General features: G+C 42.0%; 1 protein-coding gene across 9 annotated transcripts in view; it reads right to left on the reverse strand.

The window, feature by feature from the left end:
• Window positions 1–22357, reverse strand: part of adgrl2b.1 (adhesion G protein-coupled receptor L2b, tandem duplicate 1) — a 90752-nt gene that overhangs the window by 62783 nt on the left and 5612 nt on the right. For all 9 annotated transcript variants that reach the window (XM_084369017.1, XM_084369015.1, XM_084369016.1 and 6 more), the window contains exon 2: window positions 5722–5934. In XM_084369017.1, coding sequence (XP_084225143.1) covers window positions 5722–5797 — 76 coding nt within the window. In that variant the 5' untranslated portion in view covers window positions 5798–5934. The remainder of the gene's footprint in view (window positions 1–5721; window positions 5935–22357) is intronic.

A 22357-nucleotide genomic window follows, 5' to 3' on the forward strand; every position in this document is an offset into this window, starting at 1 on the left:
ATGAATAAAAAAACACTGGTAGGCAAACAAAAGTGGAACCAGTTACATGTTATATTTACACATCAGTCCCTCCTCTGCTCTCTTTGTCTGAAGACAAATCAGAAAGTCTGTGCACACACTAAAACACACACTCTCGTCACGGAAAGCACACAAAGGCGCATTTACAGAATCCATCATAATTTCTTTTATTGATTGTCATCCTTTCCCCACTGTCGACAATAGTTTTGACACCAGCGTTTACTGTGCAAATCACAACCAGCAGTAACAAAAATGTGAGACCTGAGCTGTTGTGACATTTCTGATACGGATCGAGGAGGACAGGTGGAGACAAATGCACCGTTTTTTTTGAACAACTTTCACACACTGTAATTATAATTGCACCCTCGCTCTCCTTTTCTTTTTCTAACAGCGAGGGGCTTTTTGTTCAAATGGCCTTCGTGTTCTTTTGCACACATGGTGTGTCTCCAGATCGACCTTTCTTCGACAAATTAATGCTTAAAACGTATGTGACTACAAAACAGCTGGAGTGGCTGCGCTGAAAAAGAAAATCCGCTGCGGCAGGTATTTAGTCAGAGCAACAGTCTGCTTTGATTGCCTTAACACGATGTCCCTTTGGTGTTAAATGTTACATGCTTGCTTTTGTTTTCGCATGTTTGTTTGGCTCTTGTGCCTTTTTTTGTTCAAACAAAATTAGCTATGACATGCCTCCAAGCTATTTAAAAGTATTGGGCGAGCGTCAAGCAACACTAAAATCCGACAAGTTCTTGCTGCCTCCGTAAATACTTTTGTTTCCCTTCCAAACCTGATGTATATTGTTGGCAAACACCTCCCCACACACAAAGAAAGGAAAGGAGAGGAGAGGAGAGGAAAAAGTCTACAGCTTTCTATATCGTAGACTTCTGCTTCCTCTCAAGATTAAATGCATTACTTTGTTATGACAGCTGAACCCTCATGTGATGCAGCGACTTACACCGAGCAAATCCAAAAGTTTAGACTCTGAGGCAAACTACTTTGTGGTCGTAAGCTGGACTCATCTATTATTTGAATTAGGCTGCCCCGAGAAGAAAAAACAAGTGCAGACAGCATTTAAGAAAGGAAAGAGTGAGGTAGGCATCTGGTCCGATGTTTATACAACTTGTTACCATAAGGGGTGTGAATTGAACGGCTCCGAGACGCCGAGAGCGAGTGAGATTTAAAGCATGCTTAACAAATGAAATCAAACTGTCAGAAAAGTGTAGCTCCTGCTCCATTAAATTAAGTGTTTGTTCATCAGCTGCCCATATAACAGCCACTTTTACAATCACCGCTAAACACACGATAAAACACAAGCCTCTTCTCTCCTGAAGGAGGAAGAAAAAAAAGGTTTGCTCTCCTTCACATATTGGATGGAGACATTTCTTGCTGCTTTTGCTTTACCAAAAACGCACTCAGGAAATCGCTGTTGCAATAAATCTAGGATGACCCCATCAAGGGTGATATTGTATTTCATTTCCTCTGAGTGAAATACTGATCCTGGAGATTCATGTGACTCTGGCTCATTTCAATTCCATGTTCTCTCATGATTCAAAACTTTCCAGGTCCTCAGTTATTATTAAAACAGCGTATTGTTACGCAACGCTATACAGAAATATATCTGGGGCTCTGTGCAGGAACTGAAAAGCTGCATACTGCAGGGGTTGTGGTAAAGTGCTGACAAAATGCATTAGAAATAAAGCAAAAAGAACAATAAATGGAATGATTTATCTGTCTCCATGTGGCACCAAATCTCCAAGAAAGTCCATTCAATCCAGATGATGAACCCCTGCCTTATTTATTGAAATGCTTCCAGTCGGGGCAGAATTTCCATGCAATACTGATATATCAGATTTTTTTTTTCCTCTTCCTCTCTGCTTGCTCTCGCCACACAGATTGACCAGTCATCTGTGAATCTCCCATGGTTTAGCTGATAATTCATGATCGCCCTGCCATGGACCCGCAGTATTCAATATGAATTATAAAATGGCAAGCCAAGCATATCAATGGATGACAGACTGGATGTGTATGGCCCCGGGCCAGAGAGGAGTTAGAGCACAATGGCTTCTCCATTCAGTCAACCCCAGGACTGGAAATACCAGTGTGGCACGAGGGAGGGTCTTCCATCAGCACAATGCACGGCACTGCTTGAGACAAATGTTGTGCTGAGACGTATTCTTAACCTTTACAACCTTTCCTGGGAGAGACACAAGCATGCTGGTATGTTCAACCAAGGAATATTTCACACTAACAAAAAAATCTCCATTGTACAGTTAGTGTTTTCTAGAGTGGAACAGGAAAAAACACAACGGATAATTTGTTTTTTAGGAATCCACTGCTTCTCTTTGCATTTCTGTCATGCACAATTTTTGTGTCTACGGACACGATTATTAAAAAAAAAAACTGCATCCTAATGCGCCTCATTCTCTTGCCACGCTGCATCACTACAGGACCTAAACAAACACCGCGCCTTTACTCTGATGCTCTCCCCGTCTCTGCAGATATGAAACAGCTATCCAACACAAACCACTTAATTTCCCTTCTGTGCAATATTCACATTTGAAGGCCGAGGTGGCTGCTCTCCTTTTGGCATTTAAACAGAGCACAAACACAAGAGCTAACTAAAAGTGTTGACACTGACTGCACGACATAATCCCCCCTAAATCTGGCTTTCTTTACTTTAAAGACTGAGATAACAGCTCGCATGCACTCACAGTAGGTATGTGCCTGTGCACTCGCCCCACCTTCGTGGCTGCTCCCCTTGATCTGGTTGTCTTCTTTCATTTCTCTAGACTGGGCGGTCGGAAACATCTAAAACAACTGATACCTGCATGACCTAGTTTTTCTCTCGCAGCGGCGTCATTTCATAGATGCGTTATATAATGGCACAAGGATGTGGAAGAAATGGAGTACAAAGAGCGAGAACAAGAAACAGCAGCGAATTCAGAAAAGTCATGCTGATGTTTTCTCCCCACTGCTATACTTAATTTAAATATCAAAAAGATTAATCTTGATCCTTAAGATTTTTATGCAATCAAAGCCCGTTTTTGATACTATTTATGGTTGGCATTCGATATATTACACTCCGTACTTGTCTCTCTATGTATCAGATTCTTTCTTAGTTTCCCACGCTAAATTCAAATTGCCCTTAAATGCAGGAAATTCACAGGAAAACAAGGCACGAACGTAATCCAGCATTCCTGTTTTTTAACTACTTGCAGCATTCGCGCCATGAGATCAGATTGTGGATGCTCATGGCGCGACGGAAAAGGACCACTTATTTACCTATTTTACTTTATTTATAGATATTAAAAGGAACTCTTTTTTTTTTGTTGATTCTGTTGGTGCATTTTGGATAAAGATTGTTTTAGCACCGTACCACCAGACCACAGAGCATCTTCAGTCAAAACAAAACAAAAAATTGTTTTGATTTTATGACTCATCCAACCCCAGACAAGTCAGAATCCAGTGACAGGCATCGTCCCCATCTCGCTGATGGTCTTATAATGTGAGTCATGAAGAGTGTTTGCTGTCTGCTGTCACCAAATCAACCTGGACTGAAATCTTAATCCTGCATTAATTAACTTTTTCGGGCGTTTGGGGACAGCGGAAACAAGTTGTGGACGCAACACTAACAAATCATAATCTGTTAAATTGATATGACAAACTTCGCAAACAGCTGCTAATTTATACACCCAGCAAAATTATCATTCATTTTGAGTCATGGTGTATGTAGCCCAATATTCACTCTCTACCAGCTCTTGAGGGAGATACTATGTTCTTTCAGTTGACTCTGAATTTGGCTCTCTGTCTGCTGGTGCTGAACAGGTAGTGCACAATGTCCTTGGAGCTTTTTGTGATGCTGTAGCTGCAGCCTAAGTCGACCATATGAGCATTGGGAGTGAACCAAAACAGACGAGCTGCTACCGAACAGCTAAAAATTAGCTGAAACTCTCTCAGGCTTTGTAAAGCCGAGGAGGAGGGCTGCAGATCCAGGTGATAATTCCATGTAGGTTCATCACTTCGAGCGACCTCTTTCACATTGTTACTATTGATTAAAGCCGCTTTAAAGATTAAAACTTTAACTGAATAATCTATGCCTGACTACGTGCATTAGCTGCAACTCCCCCGTTAGCAGTTAATTCCATCTGATTTTGCGCAAATTGACGAATGATGTCAAAACAGAAGCTCGGCTGGCGTTCGTTCTTCATACTGGCCGGGAAAGTCAATACCAGGAGAGAGAAAAATCACTCTCTCTTGAGCGACGTCGATGAGGATCTCAAAGCGTGAGGAATGTTTTGGGTGAAAGCGATAACCTGATTATACTCTCTCCTGGTGAGGGACAGGAGGTAATTATCAGGTGGAGTTTTTGTTGCAGCGACTCTGACGGAAACGTAGATCATAAGCGCTGGGATGCCGGCCCTCAGGGCTGGACGGGCTGAAGGTGAGTGGCATGTGATAGAATCAGATATTGTTTTCAGAGGGACACATACACACACATACACACACACACACACACATACACATTCACACACACATTCCCTTACTGATGGATGGGCAAATATGCATTCTTAGGCCTGAGAGCCCTCACATCAAGTGAAACCCAAAACCTGGACTTTCTGCATACCAAAGCGGTATTTCTCTTTTAAAAAAATTCAACAGGACTATTCAACTCAGATGAAAAGCCAGGCCAAATCAGAGGGCTATTCTTCAGATGGCTCAGTAAGACTCCTTTATATTATCTGAAATTGCTAATCGACAAAAAAAGAATAAAAAAATGCTTCCTTCTTGAAAGACTGCTGGGATAGCCTGCTCCGTGGCAATCTGTCTTTGTTAACAAATTGTGCACTACAGCCAAACCTAAAATAAAACTGGAGGAGAAACCTACCGTGGAACAAAACACCGAGAGCGAGAAAAAAAGGATGAATTGAAAAGGAAAGCCCCCAAAATAATGCACTTCAACGTCTATCTGTAATCAATGCTTGGCATGCAAGCATATGATTTTGGGTTACTTTATTTCCTGGTACAATGGGACTGAAAGGGGAAAAAATGTAATGATCATCATTAAGCAGACATACCAACATCAGTGGTTTTGATGGGCATGTAACAGACGGGTGTGTTTTGTGACAATACTTGTAATTACAGCCAAATGTACTAATCAAAAGTGAGGGGAAGGAACCAAGAATGAAAGAAGAGCCCTGGGATGTCATTGCACACAATTAAAAAACAGTGACACATTCTATCCCAGTGCAGTGAGTCTACCGTCGAATCAAGTGCCCTGCTTTTGATGGTTGCAGGTGTACCGGCTGTAGAAAACGATCCGATTTAGGCGCAAATAAAAAAAAAAAGCGCCTATTCCCTGCGGCCCCCTGCGCCTCAAAGCACGCTCAATCTGCTCGCTGTGGAGAAAAGGTGCAGTTGCGAACATTTAGGGGAAGGTCTCCGTCAGAACACGCGATTCTGAACCTGAAGAAATGTGTCGCTGAAAGTGTTTCGATGGGTTTGCCAGGAATTTTCTATGAGTTCGGTACAAAGTGAACGTGTCTTCAAGGGTAAAACCGCTGAAGAGAAACTATTAGCACACACTGAAGAATGTGTGCTTATAAATTCAACACATTCTTAAGCTGAATAATAAGTGGCTTCTTGAAGGCTGACCAGAATCAAATTAACACCCCTCTCTGCCCCAGAAGCCCGTAACTGGTAACTCACCTTCTGAAGTCTGAAAGCAAAAGAGAAGGAGCAAGAGGCAGCGAAACACTGGACACCTCCACAGTGCAGAGGCCATTGTGTGTTGTATGCAAACGATCCAGGAGCCTGGTGGCTAATAATAGTGATTCAGTGTGTTGCAGCGGGAGAGCGGGATGCTGGAGCGATGTCAACGATCAGTGGTTCTCGGAGAAGCATCACCAGTCATCTTCTCATCTGGAAAAGAAGAGAGGAAAGAGCATAAAAACGGAGGAAAATGGACGATCATTACTGGCGTCATCACAGTCATCACAGCCTCGCGTGTCGTGTTTTTAGGAGAACGACTCGAGCACTTTCAAGACACATAAACCAAAAAATTTCCAGACTCTAGAAGCCTTTTATCATCTCGTCCAAATTGTTTCATTAAATGCCATTTATACCCACAGCAATCAGTGTATATTGTCACTCTGTTTACCAGCTGTTTATATGACCTCTCATTCTGTGTTTTGCTTGTGTATTTAATGCTGGGTTAGGGTTAACTTAGATGGAGGATGGGTCACGGCCCAGAATAGACCCCATTAACTTTAGCTGCGGATCCGGATAAAGAGATGGAATCGGGAATTGTTTCTGATTTTCTTTAATTTTGCAAGGATGTGCGGGGTTTTTGATGATTTCTCTGGGAATAATGCACTCAATGGATCTTGATGAAAAAAAAAACAGGCATATGTAGGTGGCTGGTTGGTATGTGATGTATGTAGGTACGTGCCTTTCTGCTTATTTATTAGAACAGCCTCATCTTATGTGGACACATAAGTTCTTCTATGGACACATATTACTGAGATGATACCCATACTTGCTCATCCCTAGTTGACATGAGTGATTATATTGAAAATCAAGCATTTTTGAAGAATTATATGCAAGTTCAAGCATGTTCCTAACCTTGATCTGTTAAATCTAAGCATTTTTAAGAAAACTTCCAAGACTTTGCACAGACAATGTTTTTATCTCGGCTCCACTCGTGTGCATGACAATAAAAGATGTTCGTATAACAATGCTCCAGTCAAACGCAAATCTGAAAACCACATTCCCGGCTGTTTGATTGATTAGACAAAAGTGTCTTTCAGAAGTTCCTGCAGAAACACTAAAACTTTGTTCTCAAATGTTCTTGAGCACACCGACAGGAACACAAAGCAGATAGCGTGCCGCACTTCTGCAGCACTCTGCGGCGTGTTACAACTCAGTGTTTACACTGCCTCATTCTCCCACTCTTCCCCGTTCCACCTTCTCTGTGTACTCCCCGATCCCCCACGGGAGAACGCTTGTCGCTCCGGCAACACGTTCACACAGGACGCCATTAGAGACACGGCTGCTCTGTGAGTTACTTTTGTCTCCTTCCTTATCGAGGGGAGGCAAAAACAGCCCTTTGTCTACAAAAGCGGCAAAAGGTTAGAGCCTTACACACCAGACAGATAAGCTGCTTACCAAAGTCAAACACCAAGGAGGGATGTGTTGTGTCATATGTGAAATGCCACACACACACACACATGTGCATGCCTGCACAGACATATAATCAAGGACATGCAGACGAGGACACACATGCAGAAAGGGCACACACACACACGGACATATCACATCTTGTTTGTTCCCAACATCTCCCCGATGCACACGCACACACACGCGTATCAACATCATAAACAGGATTGGTCACTTGGTAGCCGTCGCTATGCAGAGGGGAGTGAATGTTTCCCGTCTCTGAATGCTGCTCCTCCAGAGCCACCCGTCAACCACGCTGATTATTTTATAATGAACCTAAATTTGAGCAGCAGAGCAGTCAGCTCTGATCGCTCTCCGGGCCTCGCTAATGCGCTCGGATATTTTTGGCAACATGAAAAACCCACAAAACATGGCAAGCTTTCACATTAGCACACTGAGTAATAATTTAAGTCACTATTGGATTCATTCTATACATGACCAATGCTGTCGAGGGGGGAAAATAGCTGGAAAGAAAGCCCCAGTGGATCTGCACCTAGCCCGGCGCAGCCTGAGAGTGTTTATTTTCATTTGAGGTCACCCTGGCCGAGCCGAGGAAACACACGAACAGCTAACTTATAATTTATCAGTTAAACTCGGGTGGTTTTTATAGGAATTGAGGTTTTATTTGTCTTCCAGTTGTTTATCTCCCAGTGGCGCCCAACCAGATCAGATAAGACCGAAATGGAGGGTACAAGCTCTCCTGCAACACCAGCAGTCTACTGAGGCTGCTCATGCTCTCAAGTCTTCTAACAGCGCTGCCACCAGTTCAATATTGGGCAGAACACCAAATCTCCAGAGACGCACGTGACCTCTTCCTCAGCCATTTATCTTCTGCAAATATGAGGCCTGGGGCCATGGGGTAACCATAATGGTGGTTGACAGGAGGAGATTGGAAACTGTTGGGGGGACATCCCCCTGCCCTTCAGGCCTGCTGAGCCCGCTGAGCCACTCAGCCCCTCCAGACACCAGGGGGCGAGAGCCTGTCGGGCCTCGCGGATGCAGACTTGCCCTCACCACCCCGGGGTTCTTTCTCCCGATCAGCCGTCGCCCCGCTGGGTAACATGTCTCCTTTCTCCCTTAAGCTGGTGGAGGACACAGCCATGCTCATCTTCCTAAAAAACAGTTTTGTTTGGTGGGATTTCTGCACTGAATCGGTCCGGACTTGAGATAAAAGGATTAGGCGATTAACATTAAGATGCTTTACACAAGCGCTGACAGACGTATCATAATTTCACATCAGGGGACAGAGGGGGGGATGACGGTTGCGGGGGGCTAAGATGTTCTCGAGCAGAAAATGATTTTAAGAGGTAAGTGAGGCATCGTTAGCCCCTCAGAGATTGTGCTGAGGAATTAGTTACCCCTCCCCAAGCCTGGGAATTGAGGTTACTTGTTTCTCGGCCAGCAAATTCCACATAATGATCATCATGTTCCACCGAGGCAGATATTTAAAAAAAGGTACACAGTTATGACTAACTGTCACCACCTACACTAAATCTAATGAGCTCAAATGCACCAGCAGACCACTGGCTGCATAAAAGTTATTCATTTTGATCAGCGCCTTGAGCTCCTCTGCCTAAAAAATTACACGTATATATATTCCCTCAGGTTTTTCCATCCATATTAACAGTATATATTTCTGGGTACAGGACCAAAAAAAAAATTCCAGCATTGAAATGAAAAATGATATGCAAACATCCAGGACATCTGTTTTTCTTTTGTCTCTATACATACACAGTGGAAACCCAAGGAGGGAAATCTATCATCAGTTAAGATAATGGAGGAAATCACAGTCCACAGCCAATTTTTCACATCAGCCTGATAGAAATAATAAGCAAGCGTTTAAAAGAGGACGGCGGGCAATTAAAACATAATTAAAATAAATGGATAGATGGAGACAGCCCACATGTCTTAACATGAAACACAAGGCTGCGTGCAACAGCCGGCTGAATGAATGTGAGTCTGCTTTGACAAAGCTTGTGTCTGCCTCACTCAAGCTGGAGAGGCGTCCAATGAAAGAGAGAGTGAGAGAAGGAGGGAGGAGGGAGGAGTGGGGGGGGAGTTTGAGAGTTTCTAAGCCGGGAGGGACTAAATAGATGGGAGAGGGAGAGCAGAGGAGGAGAAGAATGGAAGGGGGAGAAAGGAAGGGGCGGTGGGGTCACTGCGGAGGATTGACAGCCTGTGAGTATGGCCTGACCTCGTGGGTTCGCCTCCAAGTTTTCTCCACAGGCTTAGAGAAGACAAAAATAAAGCCCAGGAATGTTAATTTATTTTCAATTGTCAACGCCGAGGAGGGACAGATAAAGAGCGCATACATACATATCAAGTAAGACTGGAACAAAACTAATGCGCAAGTCCAAGTGTAAGCTGAAAACCTACAAGTGAAATAGAGATGTGGCTCTGTTGAGCTGCATCTCGCCAACACAATGATTCGTCTTCCACTCTTTGAATAACTACTAATTTGGAGAACTTTCGGCTCCGCCCCCATGCCCTACATTCAGGACAAAAAAAGACGCACATGTGAGAGGGGAATTTCAAACATCAGAAAATGGTTGATGGGCTAGAAGTGGGAGACGGGAACTACAGGAACTAAGAAAACACAGCCTCCAGACACTTTTTTTCCCCCCTGTCTTCGGTGCACCCTGATGTTCCCAAGGAACTCTTTTGTCATGACAGGACTGTCAGGGCTGCGCTTTCAACCCCTGCAGGGACATGATGTCATTTCCTTGGCTCCACCAGTGATGTAGAGAACTTGCCATCAACTGCCAGACAGAGATGGGCCGACACCGAGCGCAGTCTGCACGAGCAGGGAGCTGATAATATACAGTATACACCAGTCTGACAAACAGGTTGTAAACTGCGACTTACAACCCGTGCAACGCACTAAAACAACAAGGACTTCTTAAATGTGTCTTGAGAAGAGCTGAAGGGGATTTCAGAATATTAAATGACTTATTGTAATGCAGCCTTTAAAACCAGCACAACACAAAACTTATGCCATATCATGATATTTAAATATCCAAAATCTAAGACGATGACGATATAATATCGACATAAAGTCTGAGGCACTCAAAAGGGTAATGAGTTAAAAATCCTTTAATTAATCATGGCTGTTGAATCACAGCAACAGTAAAAACACGCCTATGCATTTCAGCCATTAAGGCCTTTATCAGGGCAGTACAAAATGGCTACCTTCGGGCTCTTCCAGTTATAGGTTAGCAGGCAGTCACATGATCAGTATGAGCAGGTTGGTAGTAACATAATTACCCTTACAATTAAAATAATTTGACATAAACATGTTGTTGCATTTTATGTATTGTTTTGTTTTTTCATTCTTTAAATGTCACCAGAATGCAGGAATCCTTGAATCGCTCATTTTTGAATTGAAGGACCCCCAGATCCCTGCTTTGGTTTTCGAAATCCTCCCTATTTTTGAGACCTCGAGGTTGGCAATTATGGTAAAATGAGTATATATATAAAGAGGTTTTGGACTATTGGTCAGACAAAACAAGCAAAAATTGGGAAAATGTGTGTGTGATTCTTTGAGAAAAGGTTTAAGATCAACAAAAACCCGAAAAAAAATTCTTCATCCCAAGTTCCTACAAGTCTGTTCGTGCTATTTATTCATCATCATACACAGCCTGGTTCAGTGCCTATAAATAATTGATATGTCAACAGGTGTTATTTTTTTATGATGGTAGATCACAGAACTTCTTACATCGTCTCTGTTTGGGTCTGGGTCACACTGAGATCCTTTAACATCTAAATATGCAAAAAACTCTAATTCAAGGCACATAAATTGCGGCTTTTATGTCTTGTTTTGTTTTGGGGATAAATGGCTCTGGATTAAAAGGAGAGATCCAACAGAAAATAAAAAAGAAAAGATCTTCAGCGCAGCTCAAAAAAGCCCAAACAGAAAACCTCTGAAAGGTGCAACGCTTCACTATTTTATTGAGAGAGGACAACAGTTGGTGTGTTCAGCGGCTCTTGGCCAAATGATTGAGGCAGCAGATAAGATAGAGTGCCAGCGGGCAGATGGACATGGTGAAACAGAGAGGGGTGAGCAAAGAAGCTTAGTAAAGTGAAAGAGAACAAAGAAGACCCAGACTGAACAACCAGGTTAGTGTCAGGCGAAATGAAGAGAGGGTGGTGTGTCGGTGTTCAAAAAAAAGGAGCTGCAGAGGAGCAGACAGTTGCAGAAAGAGGGTAAGAGCGGATGTTTCTGTCGATGTCTGTAGCAGGAATCGCACGGAAATAATGAAACATGGCCTAAAGACTCTACTCTACTATCATCTCTGTCTACTTCACCTTTCAATAGCGATAGCAATTGACTTAGAAGCTGCGACGTGCTACTCATTATCGATTAATCTTTCATTTATCAGTACAATTCAATCCGTGTGCTATTTGAAAATATACACTTAAGTACCATGAAAGGTTAACAGAACTAGAAAATATTCACATTCAGGAAGCTAATTTTGCTTTAAAAAAAAAAAAATAACAAAATGGTAATCTTGACATTTGAGCCACATTCTTGTTGCAGAAATCTTTCATGGTTATACTCCTTTTTAAGATTCTCTGCCTGAACATCTTGTGCAGGCTGCGTTGGCTTGTTGAGACCAAAATGTGTGAGAAAGAGATGTTTGTTTGCCATTCAAGTGAATAGGCTGACCTCTGAGCAGTTGGTTAAGCAGCAGGGTCACCAGAGAAGAGCAAAGACGCTGACATGGAAAAAGAGAGGTTGCTCCTTTTCAATCAGTCTCTTCATAAATGTACCATCAGCCTCACTTCTCACCTCCTCCACGCATGAATCTAGCACTCCCTGCCTGCTCTTTATCCACACAAACACACCCACACACACACTGCTCACCTCCAGCTCGCTCCAATGCTACAGCTTTTACAACGGAAACCAGGATTGGCCCGGCAGCATCACCCGTCATTTGTACGTGAGCATGACACACACACACACACTACAAATTCATTCACTCCTTCAGCACGTTTCCAGCAGATGATGTGTTGATGTTCACACCTTCTGGGGGGAAAATACACTGACACCACGTTAAAATTTTTACACACTGTAGCCCCATTCAGGCTGTATTAGTTTTCAGCAAAGTGTACGTGAAGTAACTGCTAATACATAACATCTGTGATGTTACCAAACAAAAAGCAGGGGGGGAGAGATCTGTGTAATCAGTCTCCAGTGTTACAGAGCTCCATTCATGTGCTGCCATCGCACCAAAAACGCATCTCAATAATCAAACATAATTTCCGCAAACTGACAGCAACTTGTTTAAATAATGACAAAACCGTGATGGAGAGGAAATGTTGCATCTGGAGCATCCGAGAGCCGGAGGAGTGTGCCGAGCGAGCACAGTCCCTCTCCTCCCCCCCGCCAGAAAAAATGACACATTATTTGCAAACTATCTCAGGGGTTGTCATTTCGGAGGGGACTCGCTCAGGTTTTATCTGAGGTTATTTCTGCCTGGAGATCCCAGATTTGGCCAGCCACTAAAATCCGCCCAAGTTACTGACATGCAAGATTCATGCGGGACGAAAAAATTTACAGACATGCTCTATTTTCGATTACATTTCCCCACCTCCACCCCCCGTAAAACTAATCCCATCCAAAAGGGGCTTATGACAAAGTGGTGTAATGACAAAGTGTCATTTTTGTTGCCAAAAGCGAAGAGCAGTTAGTTTTCCAAACACTATTAATCCTCGAGGGGAGCAAGTGGTTGGCGGTGTAGCCAAAAAAAAACAAAAACATTTTGAATTGTTTGCGAAGGCGTGCATTTGGTTTCAGGAGTGGTGAGGAGACACACAAAGTCAGAGGTGATATTTCCTGTATTTACATATTTATATCCATTGAGCAATTAATACATATTATTAAAACTGGTTATTGAGCTTTCCAAATGAATGGTAGTCTCATAAAAATTATAAATTGTATTCATGCCAGCATTATTTAAATCATTTAGATTCAGTTATAGAACCCACACTTGAGCTGAAACAGTAAGTTAACAAAATGGAAGTATAGCGCATACCTCCGCAGAAACCCAGCAGTACCCTTAAATTTAATCAGGCCTAATCCAGTATCCATTAAAGCATATATTAACACACCAGATCTGGATCCACACCAAAATTGTACACACTTGTAGACACCAACCACCAAAATATGGCTGATTTTTTTCATCAGGATCCATGAGATTAATGTAAAAAAACACCTCGCAATGTTAAAGAAAGTGAGAACAAGATCTTGTATTCGCACCAAAAGTTAATGGGCTCTATTCTGGACCGAGACCCATCCTCCATCCAAGTTTCATGGAAATCCGTTTGGTATTTTTTTTGAGTGGCTTATGAAATTCAAATGATACTGAACACAAATAAAACTTCTAAAATGTGAGAAAAGTTGCTCCCACTCGAGTTTGGATAAAACTCTTGCAACACCTACGACAAATAGCTCAAATCTGCCAACATCTGACTGCTTCCTGCTTGTATCTCAGCCACACAGCTGTTAGATCCATGTCTGTGAGACTGTTCTTATCTGAAGAACCTAAACTGTTAACCAGACATTTTACATCACTCAAACAAGCTGCTTGCTGTCTCTCTCCCGACAACGACATTTACACTTCATGCTCAATGCATTTTCATCCTGATTGTAGCAGCTATTTAAAGTTATGCGGCTTCTGTCGACTGGAAACAATCTAATGTTTTTCCACGATGGCTTGCTTCACATACACGGGTACATCCATCCTCCCAGTTTCATCACCTTCCTGCAGTGGATTCATTGTACAGTTTTAAGTTTTGTCAGACCTCGAGCACATTTTTGTCCAGAATCCAGTCTGCTTTGCATTACCTATGCATGGCCAGCACATGGGCTGCATTCTAACTGTGGACGGTATGTGTGGTCTCTATTCATTCAGTGTCTTGAGTGACTGACGTGCATTAATTTGCCTTAATTCAGAGCTGTAGTGTGCACGCCGAAGCAGAGTGACAATACTGAATTTATATAAAACACACACGTCACAGTTACAAAGGCCCAAAGCACTTCAGCTGAATCACGATAGTGACAAGAATATTTTTATCTGACATAAAAATACATTCACAGCTCAACAATACGCCTCTAAAATTAGTATAAAGTTGAGTTAAGCTCTTTTCAAACCTTCATCTAGTTATTGCAGGGTTAATGTATTAAATTGCATTAATTTTAGTTTGAGGTGTACCGGTTTCCAGGCGACTGTGAATGGTGATATCTTGAACACAAAATAGTTTAAAATTATCTTATTATCTGGAGCTGAATTAAGAACAAAACACAGAACAAAAAACTATTTTGATGATAAGTTCATTGTTACATTTTAAAAAGGAAAATGCCAAACTGTTGTTTGTCTCTGTAAACTGAATATTTTCCAGTTGGTCAGACAAAGCAGGCTATTTGAAGATGTTATAGTGGATACTGGGGAATTGTGATTTTTCACAATAAAACATTGTGGACCAAACGATTAAAAAGTGTATTGGGAAAAGAACAGTCAGTAATGATTAAAGCAATCATCAGCTGCAGCCTATAAAATGCTAAAATTTGTTAAAGTGGTCTATCTGATATTGCCGTGCTGGTGTTGGGTTAGGGAATATACTTTCATACAGTTCACTTTTTATTTTTACACTAAGTTCACTTTCCATGTTTTTGCAATTTTCTGTTGCTGTTTGGTTAGGGTCAGGGAACTTAAATGATTGGTTAGATTCAGGGAACTAAAATATTTAGGCAACAAAAACACTTGGTTAGGTTTAGGAAACTTAAATAGTTGGTTAAGTTTAGGGAACTAAAAAACTTGGTTAGATTTAGGGGACTAAAAAAATTAGGGAACTGAAATACTTGGTTAGATTTAGGGAACTAAAAGGTTTGGGCAACAATATACTTGGTTAGGTTAAGAAAACATGGTTTGAGTTGAAATAACACCCTTTCACAATGTTAAACACGTGTTTGAATGGATAATTTCTCCGATATGCACTTTTTCCACACGGACAAATGAGATTGTGTGGGTTATGATATCATGTGTTTCATCAGGCCAAACTCTTTACGCATGTAAAACCAAGACTTCTGTGACTCATTCTCTTTGTTTTTCACGAGAACTTGGTAGAATTTGTTCATTTGGACCACACAGTATCGCAGTGTTCTTCAATGCTGGTCCTCAGGCCCCCTGTCCTGCATGTTTTGGATGATTCCCTGCCGCAACACACCTGATTCAAATGATCAGCTCATCATTGAGCTCTGCTGAAGCCTGATAACGACCCATTCATTTGAATCAGGTGTGTTGGAGCAGGACCAAGACTGAAGGACACTGCAGTATTGTAAAATGGTATCACAATATGCCACAATAGACTTCACTGAAGTCAATATGATAAAATTGATTTTTTTTTTCACCAACACAATACACGACAAACACATGTAAAATACTATAGAACTAGGGTCAATTATGCCAAACACCTTTGAAGCCATACAGGTCAATATGGTGGAGCTCTGGGGCATCGGTAAGTCTTTCCGTGGGGACTTGGCCTGGGAACAGAGGGGTTGCTGGTTCAAGTCCAGCATGAACCTTTCAATCAGTATGCAGTGTGGACTGGTAGCTGGAGAGCAGCCAGCTCACCTCCTGGCAAGGCAGCACACCCCTAACTGCTCGGGGCGCCTGACTTCATGGAGGCCCCCTCGATATGGCATCTCTCCATACAATGATGCATGTGTATAGGTCCTGTTTGTGCACGAGCGTATTTTGGGTTTGTGTGTGAGTGTGTGTGTGGGTGTGTGTGTGTGTGTAAAATAACAAGAGTGGAAAATATTAAATTCCCCCTGGGGGGATTAATAAAGAATGTCTTCTTCTATAGAGAGTGAAAACGTATTAGTATGTAAATATCAAGATCCTGACAAGAGGTAGGTATGACTACAGCATCTACAAGTCCTGAAGGGCATAATTTTCTAGGAGAGGTAAATTATGCACTTCTTGCTGTGTGAGAGCTGAATGAGGTGGAAATCGACTCCACACTTCCCCTACATGTTAAATGATGTTTAGATCTGGTGACGGGGGAAAACCAGACCAGGAATCTGATTTAATTCGTGAAACCACCACAAAACACAGCGCAGCTACTGGAGTCCTGTAAAATTGCCTCATATACCTTGGCCATTACACAACAGTGCAAAGTAATTGTCGGTCCTAATGAGTCCCATGAGACGGCTGACTATGCTATTATAGACCAACAGTTGACAGCGGACATTTTCTAGCTTTCTCTGCAGGTAAACTCAAATGAATGCAGGAAAAGGGTGCAAGAAATGTTTAGCGTTGTCTTATTTCTCTTCTTACACCGTAACCCACTGAATGCCTCTGCTTCTCTCTGCTCTTCATGTCCACCAGATGCCCTCAAACTTACCCTCCTTCCCCAATCACCTGACCTTCACCGCCCCACCTGCTCACCTGTCCTCATTTTCCTCATCCGTCCTCCAGCTATTTAACCATCCTATTTTCATTCACCCCTTGTCACTTCACCCTAGCCGCTATATTGTTTTCTTGTCCTTTTTTTGCTTTCCAGCTACTGCCGCCTGAACCTGAATTTTAACCTTTCACATACAGAATCTTAAGTCTTTCACTACCGATAAATCACTTGAATCATCCTGCTGCTTCCTCTGGGCAGTGCCCGCTTTCCTAAAGGCAATGTATTTAGCTCGGGGATGTTTAACAGATGAGGTCCGTTTTATTGTGTTTACTAGCTATCCCAGTAGGTGTCTTTGTATCTACATTTTTTAATTGCTGTAAAAACAACATATTACACGTTATTTTTCACAGATGTTTTGATTGCCAAATGATTTAACGATTAGTGGGAACGATCAGTTTTTGCATCACTATTTTATATACACGCCTGAAGAACAAGATCTGTAGGTCCGGGCAGCTTATAGTGAACATGCTGGCAAACAGCGGCCTCCACATCCAGCACACACAGAGCAACACTAGCACAGATATCCACTCTCCTTTTAACTCTGTTTTTGGTCTCTACCAACTCCCAGGTGAAATATCTGGCATGCAGATGTCCCCACAGATATCTCTGTGTTCACCTGCTATTTGCTAACTTTGTCTGCACGTCAATAGCAGGTAGTGTAGTAAGTTTCTAAAGCTTTTTCACTGAAAGTAGCTGCCCGCTGCTGCCAAAAATCCTGCCATGACTGAATTTCTGGCGTGTAACACCAAACAATTTGCTAAAAAGGCGCTAAAAGGCTATATCACCGGGAGTGACCAATTTGACATTGCATGTAGTCGTTTGAATCATTGGAAGGTCTGGTGAAATTTTTTACTCCACAAAACATTTCTGGAGCTTCACAGCAAAACAGCGTTGCACAACACAGCTCGTCTCCAGAAGCCCCCGATGCCTAATTCACTTGAAATATGTTATTTTCACCCTTTCAGTGCAATCTAGATTGTGCACCCTCTTCAGATTGGGAGCGTGCAAACACTATTAGCTCAGCAGCAAAGATTTGGGCTTTAAAAAGGGTGTTATATAATGTTATTTTTTCTTAAATCCATTTGGGATCTTGGGGCTTCTGTAGACTTATTAGACGAATTAAGCTGGATGAGCTGTATAGAGTCATTTTATGTTTACTTTTCAGATGTTTTTTTCATTTGTTCAGTTGTTTAGGGTGCAATGCTGCAACAGAAATGTTTATCTACTCACCCACTTTCCGTCAGTGAGTAGATAATGACTCAATTTTCCTTTTTGGGTAAACTTATCCTTTAGTGAGTGCAGCTTCAGTTGTAATTTTGTCCAACTATTTTATGAAACCAATGTTTTTGTTTAGTCCTCATATCAAAAATTAAACACTAACCACCACTGCTGCCATCAATTTTGTGTTTACCGATTCCAATTCCACCTTAATTATTTTGTGGATGATACATCTGCAATTCAGGCACTAACGTCTTGCTGGAACTGGTGGTTGCATCAGTTCGGTTTAAAAAGCAGTGATTATCCTCTTTTGAAGGGGACACATAACCGACAATTTAGTTAAATTTTCGATTAAAGAAAGAGTGAAAGAGAAAATAAGGCACGCCTGATGACATGTTGATAGTGGCAGTTAATGTTAGTGTGTGTACTCTGATTTTGGAATAAGGGGATATTAAAATTACTCTATGAACGAAAAACGGCCTTTATGGAAGTATTCTGGGCTTTTCATAATCACGGAAATCTCTCCAAGACCCTGGAGGGACTGTCTTGGACACAAACCCTGATTATTTTTGACTCAAAATTCGTGAAAACATTATTAAATATGCTTAATAATCTTGAATGAAAACATGATTGTGCCGGCCTGTTCAAATCAAATAGCATTTATTAGAGGCAGATTATTCTCAATTACTGCTCTAATGAGAAGAAATCCTTTGTAGAGATGCAGTATTTCACCAAGGCGTAAAATATCAAGTTATTATCTGTTAGCCATATTGCCCAGCTCTACCATTTGGCTGTATTGAGTTGGAAATGAGCCATGGACTTAATATGCATGTATGCGCTGTAGGCCTGGATGGGTTTCGTGCTTGTTTTCAATTCAAAGTCGAGTTCTCTCAGTATTGGTTTCTATTAATTTGTCCACCCACTCTGTCTGTTCCTTTGGAAACTGAGAGCACAGCCACCAATCTGCAGCGTTTCCAGTGGGAAATGGGAACTGGTTGGACTTGTTTGTCTTGTTGCATTGTACATAATCACTTTCTTGTTCTCTTCCTGTCTTCGCCGTGACAGTCTCAGGGTTATTACTGAAGATTTACTGACCCGATTCTGCTGGTAACCACTTAATTTTCATTTTGAAAGATGGACACTGCAGGTTTACTGTTGGGCTTAAAATGTCTCTTCCTCTAGAGCAGTTAGACTCATGTCTGCTGGTTAAAATGAGGCTGAACATGTGTTTTTTGTCAGGGACTATTCGCAGACACAACTTGACTTTTTAACAAGTCAGAGTGGGCAAAAATACAACACAATCACACAACATAACCTCGAAACAACTAGATAAGTCTCCACAAATTTGAGTCCAATCTTGGACTGCAGCATTGGCCAGACTCCATGTTTTAAATGCACAAAATCTGTGAGATTTGGACAAAAGACAGGCTGTTTACAGGGCCAAACGTAGCAATTTCTGACTGAGAAACTTCAGCATCTCTAAATCAATGTTAAAATGGAACCTAAAATGAAGCTCAAACAACAATACGGCTGAATTTCTGCATGCCAAATTGTACGCTTTACCAGTATTTCCATGAGTTTGTTCTGCTCGGCCTATTGTGATGCAAACAAGAGGGCCATGCGAGTGCAGAGAGAATGAATTGGAACAATGCTGAAAGTGCGAGCTATAAGAATCTGGACAGCTGTCAGGGTGCACGGGTGTACATTTAGCGGTAAGGCAGTGATTTCACTAAAATGTAGCTGTGTGTTTACGTTCGTGCAGTCGTTCTTTGTTTGCAGCACGTTTCACAGTTTTTCAGTCAGGGTCAAAGCTCCATTTATAAGCAAAGTATCTCTTGTGGCTGTGCTGTTTTTTTCTCCAAAAAATTTTCTGAAATATTGTTTATGCTGCCTTGGACCAAGGATATAACAATAATAAGACTTGTTCCCCTCGAAAAATAAAAAGGACACTTGAACTATGAATGCACTGCATTATCTGGCCAGTTAACTGTCTTGACCAGGGATGCATTTATCCATGGATCTGTTGGTCATTTTTATGATTAATCAAATAACCTTGAAGTCTTTTGAACGGAGAGAGAAAGCCACAAAAAGAAAAGTTTACAGAATCCTCTTATTGCTTGAATTGTTCCGACCAACAGTCAAAACCCCGAAGATATTCAGGCTACAGGATGTCAAACAAAGAAAAGCAAAGAATCCGCCTAGAAGTCAGAGAATGGACGCTCCAAGTTTTTACTGGAAAAATTGACTGAAACAGTCCATCAGTTGTCAAAATGGCTGCGGATTCATTTTCTTTTGACCGACCACTCGATTAATAAGCTAACCATTTCTGCTCTGGGGGCAACAAATATTAAATGTCCACTCAAACTCCAAAAAATAACTTTGAAGCAATGCAACCGCTTTACATCCCAGCCCGATCCTCCTTCTGCTAACAAAACTACCTAACTTGAAACATTTGTCGCTACAAAATAAAATAGCAGCACCAGAGAGCGCTGTGTGTACTCTCATACAATCCAACAAACATAAGCAACAAATACACAGCCGCCATACCGCTCCTCAATGCTTCAAAAACAGAGAAAAGGCTTCTGTAGATGCAACGCTTTCCTCTGCTGCCAAGTTTCACTTGTGCTGTGGCTTAGCCCAACACTAGTGTAAAGGATGCATGCTTCTTTTATTTTATTTTCAGCCCCCTGCCTCCGTTTTTTTTTTCTTCCTTCTCCTCCAGTACATCATTCTTTTGGGTGTTTGTGCGGTGTCCCTTAGTTACAGGATAAGAGACCCAGCAGCTCAGAGAGTTAAAAGCCTGCCCTGTCCCACTCATACGAACAAGACCATCAATAATTCACCCTCATCGGGAAGCATTATCTAACAGCCTTATGAAAATTTAAAGATTGTGGGTGACAACACGGAACCATGAAGAAAGTGCCCCGTAAGAGGACACTCCAGGTGACAACAATGTATGTTTAAGTGAAGGCGGACGAAGACTTGGCTGCAACGCCGTGCCAGCCGGCCCTGTGCAGCTGATTTAACCGTTACGCGTAAAAGACAGACGCCTGGCCGAATTAAGGCAAAGTCAAGCAGAAGAGCTCCCCTCACCTCCTCCAGCACAGGGGTGGAAGCATTTGCTCGGCTGTATTAACGCCCAGGCTCATTCTCATTGACAGTGAAATCCCTCTAAGCCTAGATCAATTACATCCAGCTCTGCTGTAATTAAAATGTCCTAACAAAGGTCTTAGGAGCACAGCACAGAAACCTACCCATTGAAAATAAGCTCAGTCCAAATTATTGCACCGTCTCCTAGAAAATAGTTAAAGATTAGATTCAGGCTTTCCTTGCTGAAAAAAAATAAGTGTCCATGCATGGCTGTTGTGCTCCAAATAAGTCTTTTTCATCCCTTAATAAGGTCAAGTAATGATTTAAGATAACGTGTAACCTACACGAGTTCACATGAAGCCCAATTATGCTGCAATATTTTTAATCAATGCAAGCACATTAAATAAAAATATTCATTAATCAGGAGTACAAAAACGGAGCCCATGCTTGTTTTTGTAGGCCCAACTAACAAGAAAACTAATTATTTGTTCTTTTAAGTTCATCTGATGCCTGACTATGCTCTGCCGAGGGATGACATAATGCTTATGAGTCTCCTAATTAAAACTCAGCAGTGGAGTGATTAGCAATCACAACTCCACTCTTCAAATATCAAGATCTGATTTGCTTGGCTGATCAACAACAAGGTTCCTTCTCTCGCTGCATCTCACAGAGCCTGCAGTCTCTCTCTCTCTGTCTCTCTCTCTCTCTCTGTCTCTCTCTCTCTCTCTCTCTCTGTTTTAAGGAGGCTTTTGAAATGGAGGAAATCAGCACAACTCCACATGAAAGGGCGCAGCTGAATTACAACTTCTATATTGCTTTTTTTTTTTTTTTCACTTCGCTAAAGACGCCATTTACGTTGCAATACATTTTTTTTTTTTATAATGTTGACTGCCGGCAAAGCGTAAAACGGATTACGCACCGTTGATGATGAGCGCTTAAATGTTTTTGGTTTTACATGATAATTCATCATTCTGCGAAACCCTGCCGAAAAAAAAAGAGCCATCAATAACATTACTTATGGCAGCCACCGAAATTAAACTTGAAAGCTGTTCCCTGGTTGTGCAGAGGAGGGACCGTTCCGCAGACACAGAGAGAGCAAGATGGCTGACTGCACTGACACATTGTGAAAGCGCGCCTTGCCATCCTAGGTAATAGATTCTCTTTGCTGAGCGACTCCCACCGCTTCTCATCTTCCGTGACAACGCCTGCCAATCAAAGCCGCGGGAACATTCAAGGGCTCTGACAATATCTCCTCACCTTGAAAACACATTGGCTTCATCGCAAGACACCAAGTGACACCAAGTAGGCATCAAATAGCCATTAGACATGGCAGACAGAGAGGCGGCAG

Source organism: Pagrus pagrus (assembly GCF_965226575.1).
Source record: "Pagrus pagrus genome assembly, chromosome: 12".
In the NCBI taxonomy this organism is placed as follows: Eukaryota; Metazoa; Chordata; class Actinopteri; order Spariformes; family Sparidae; genus Pagrus; species Pagrus pagrus.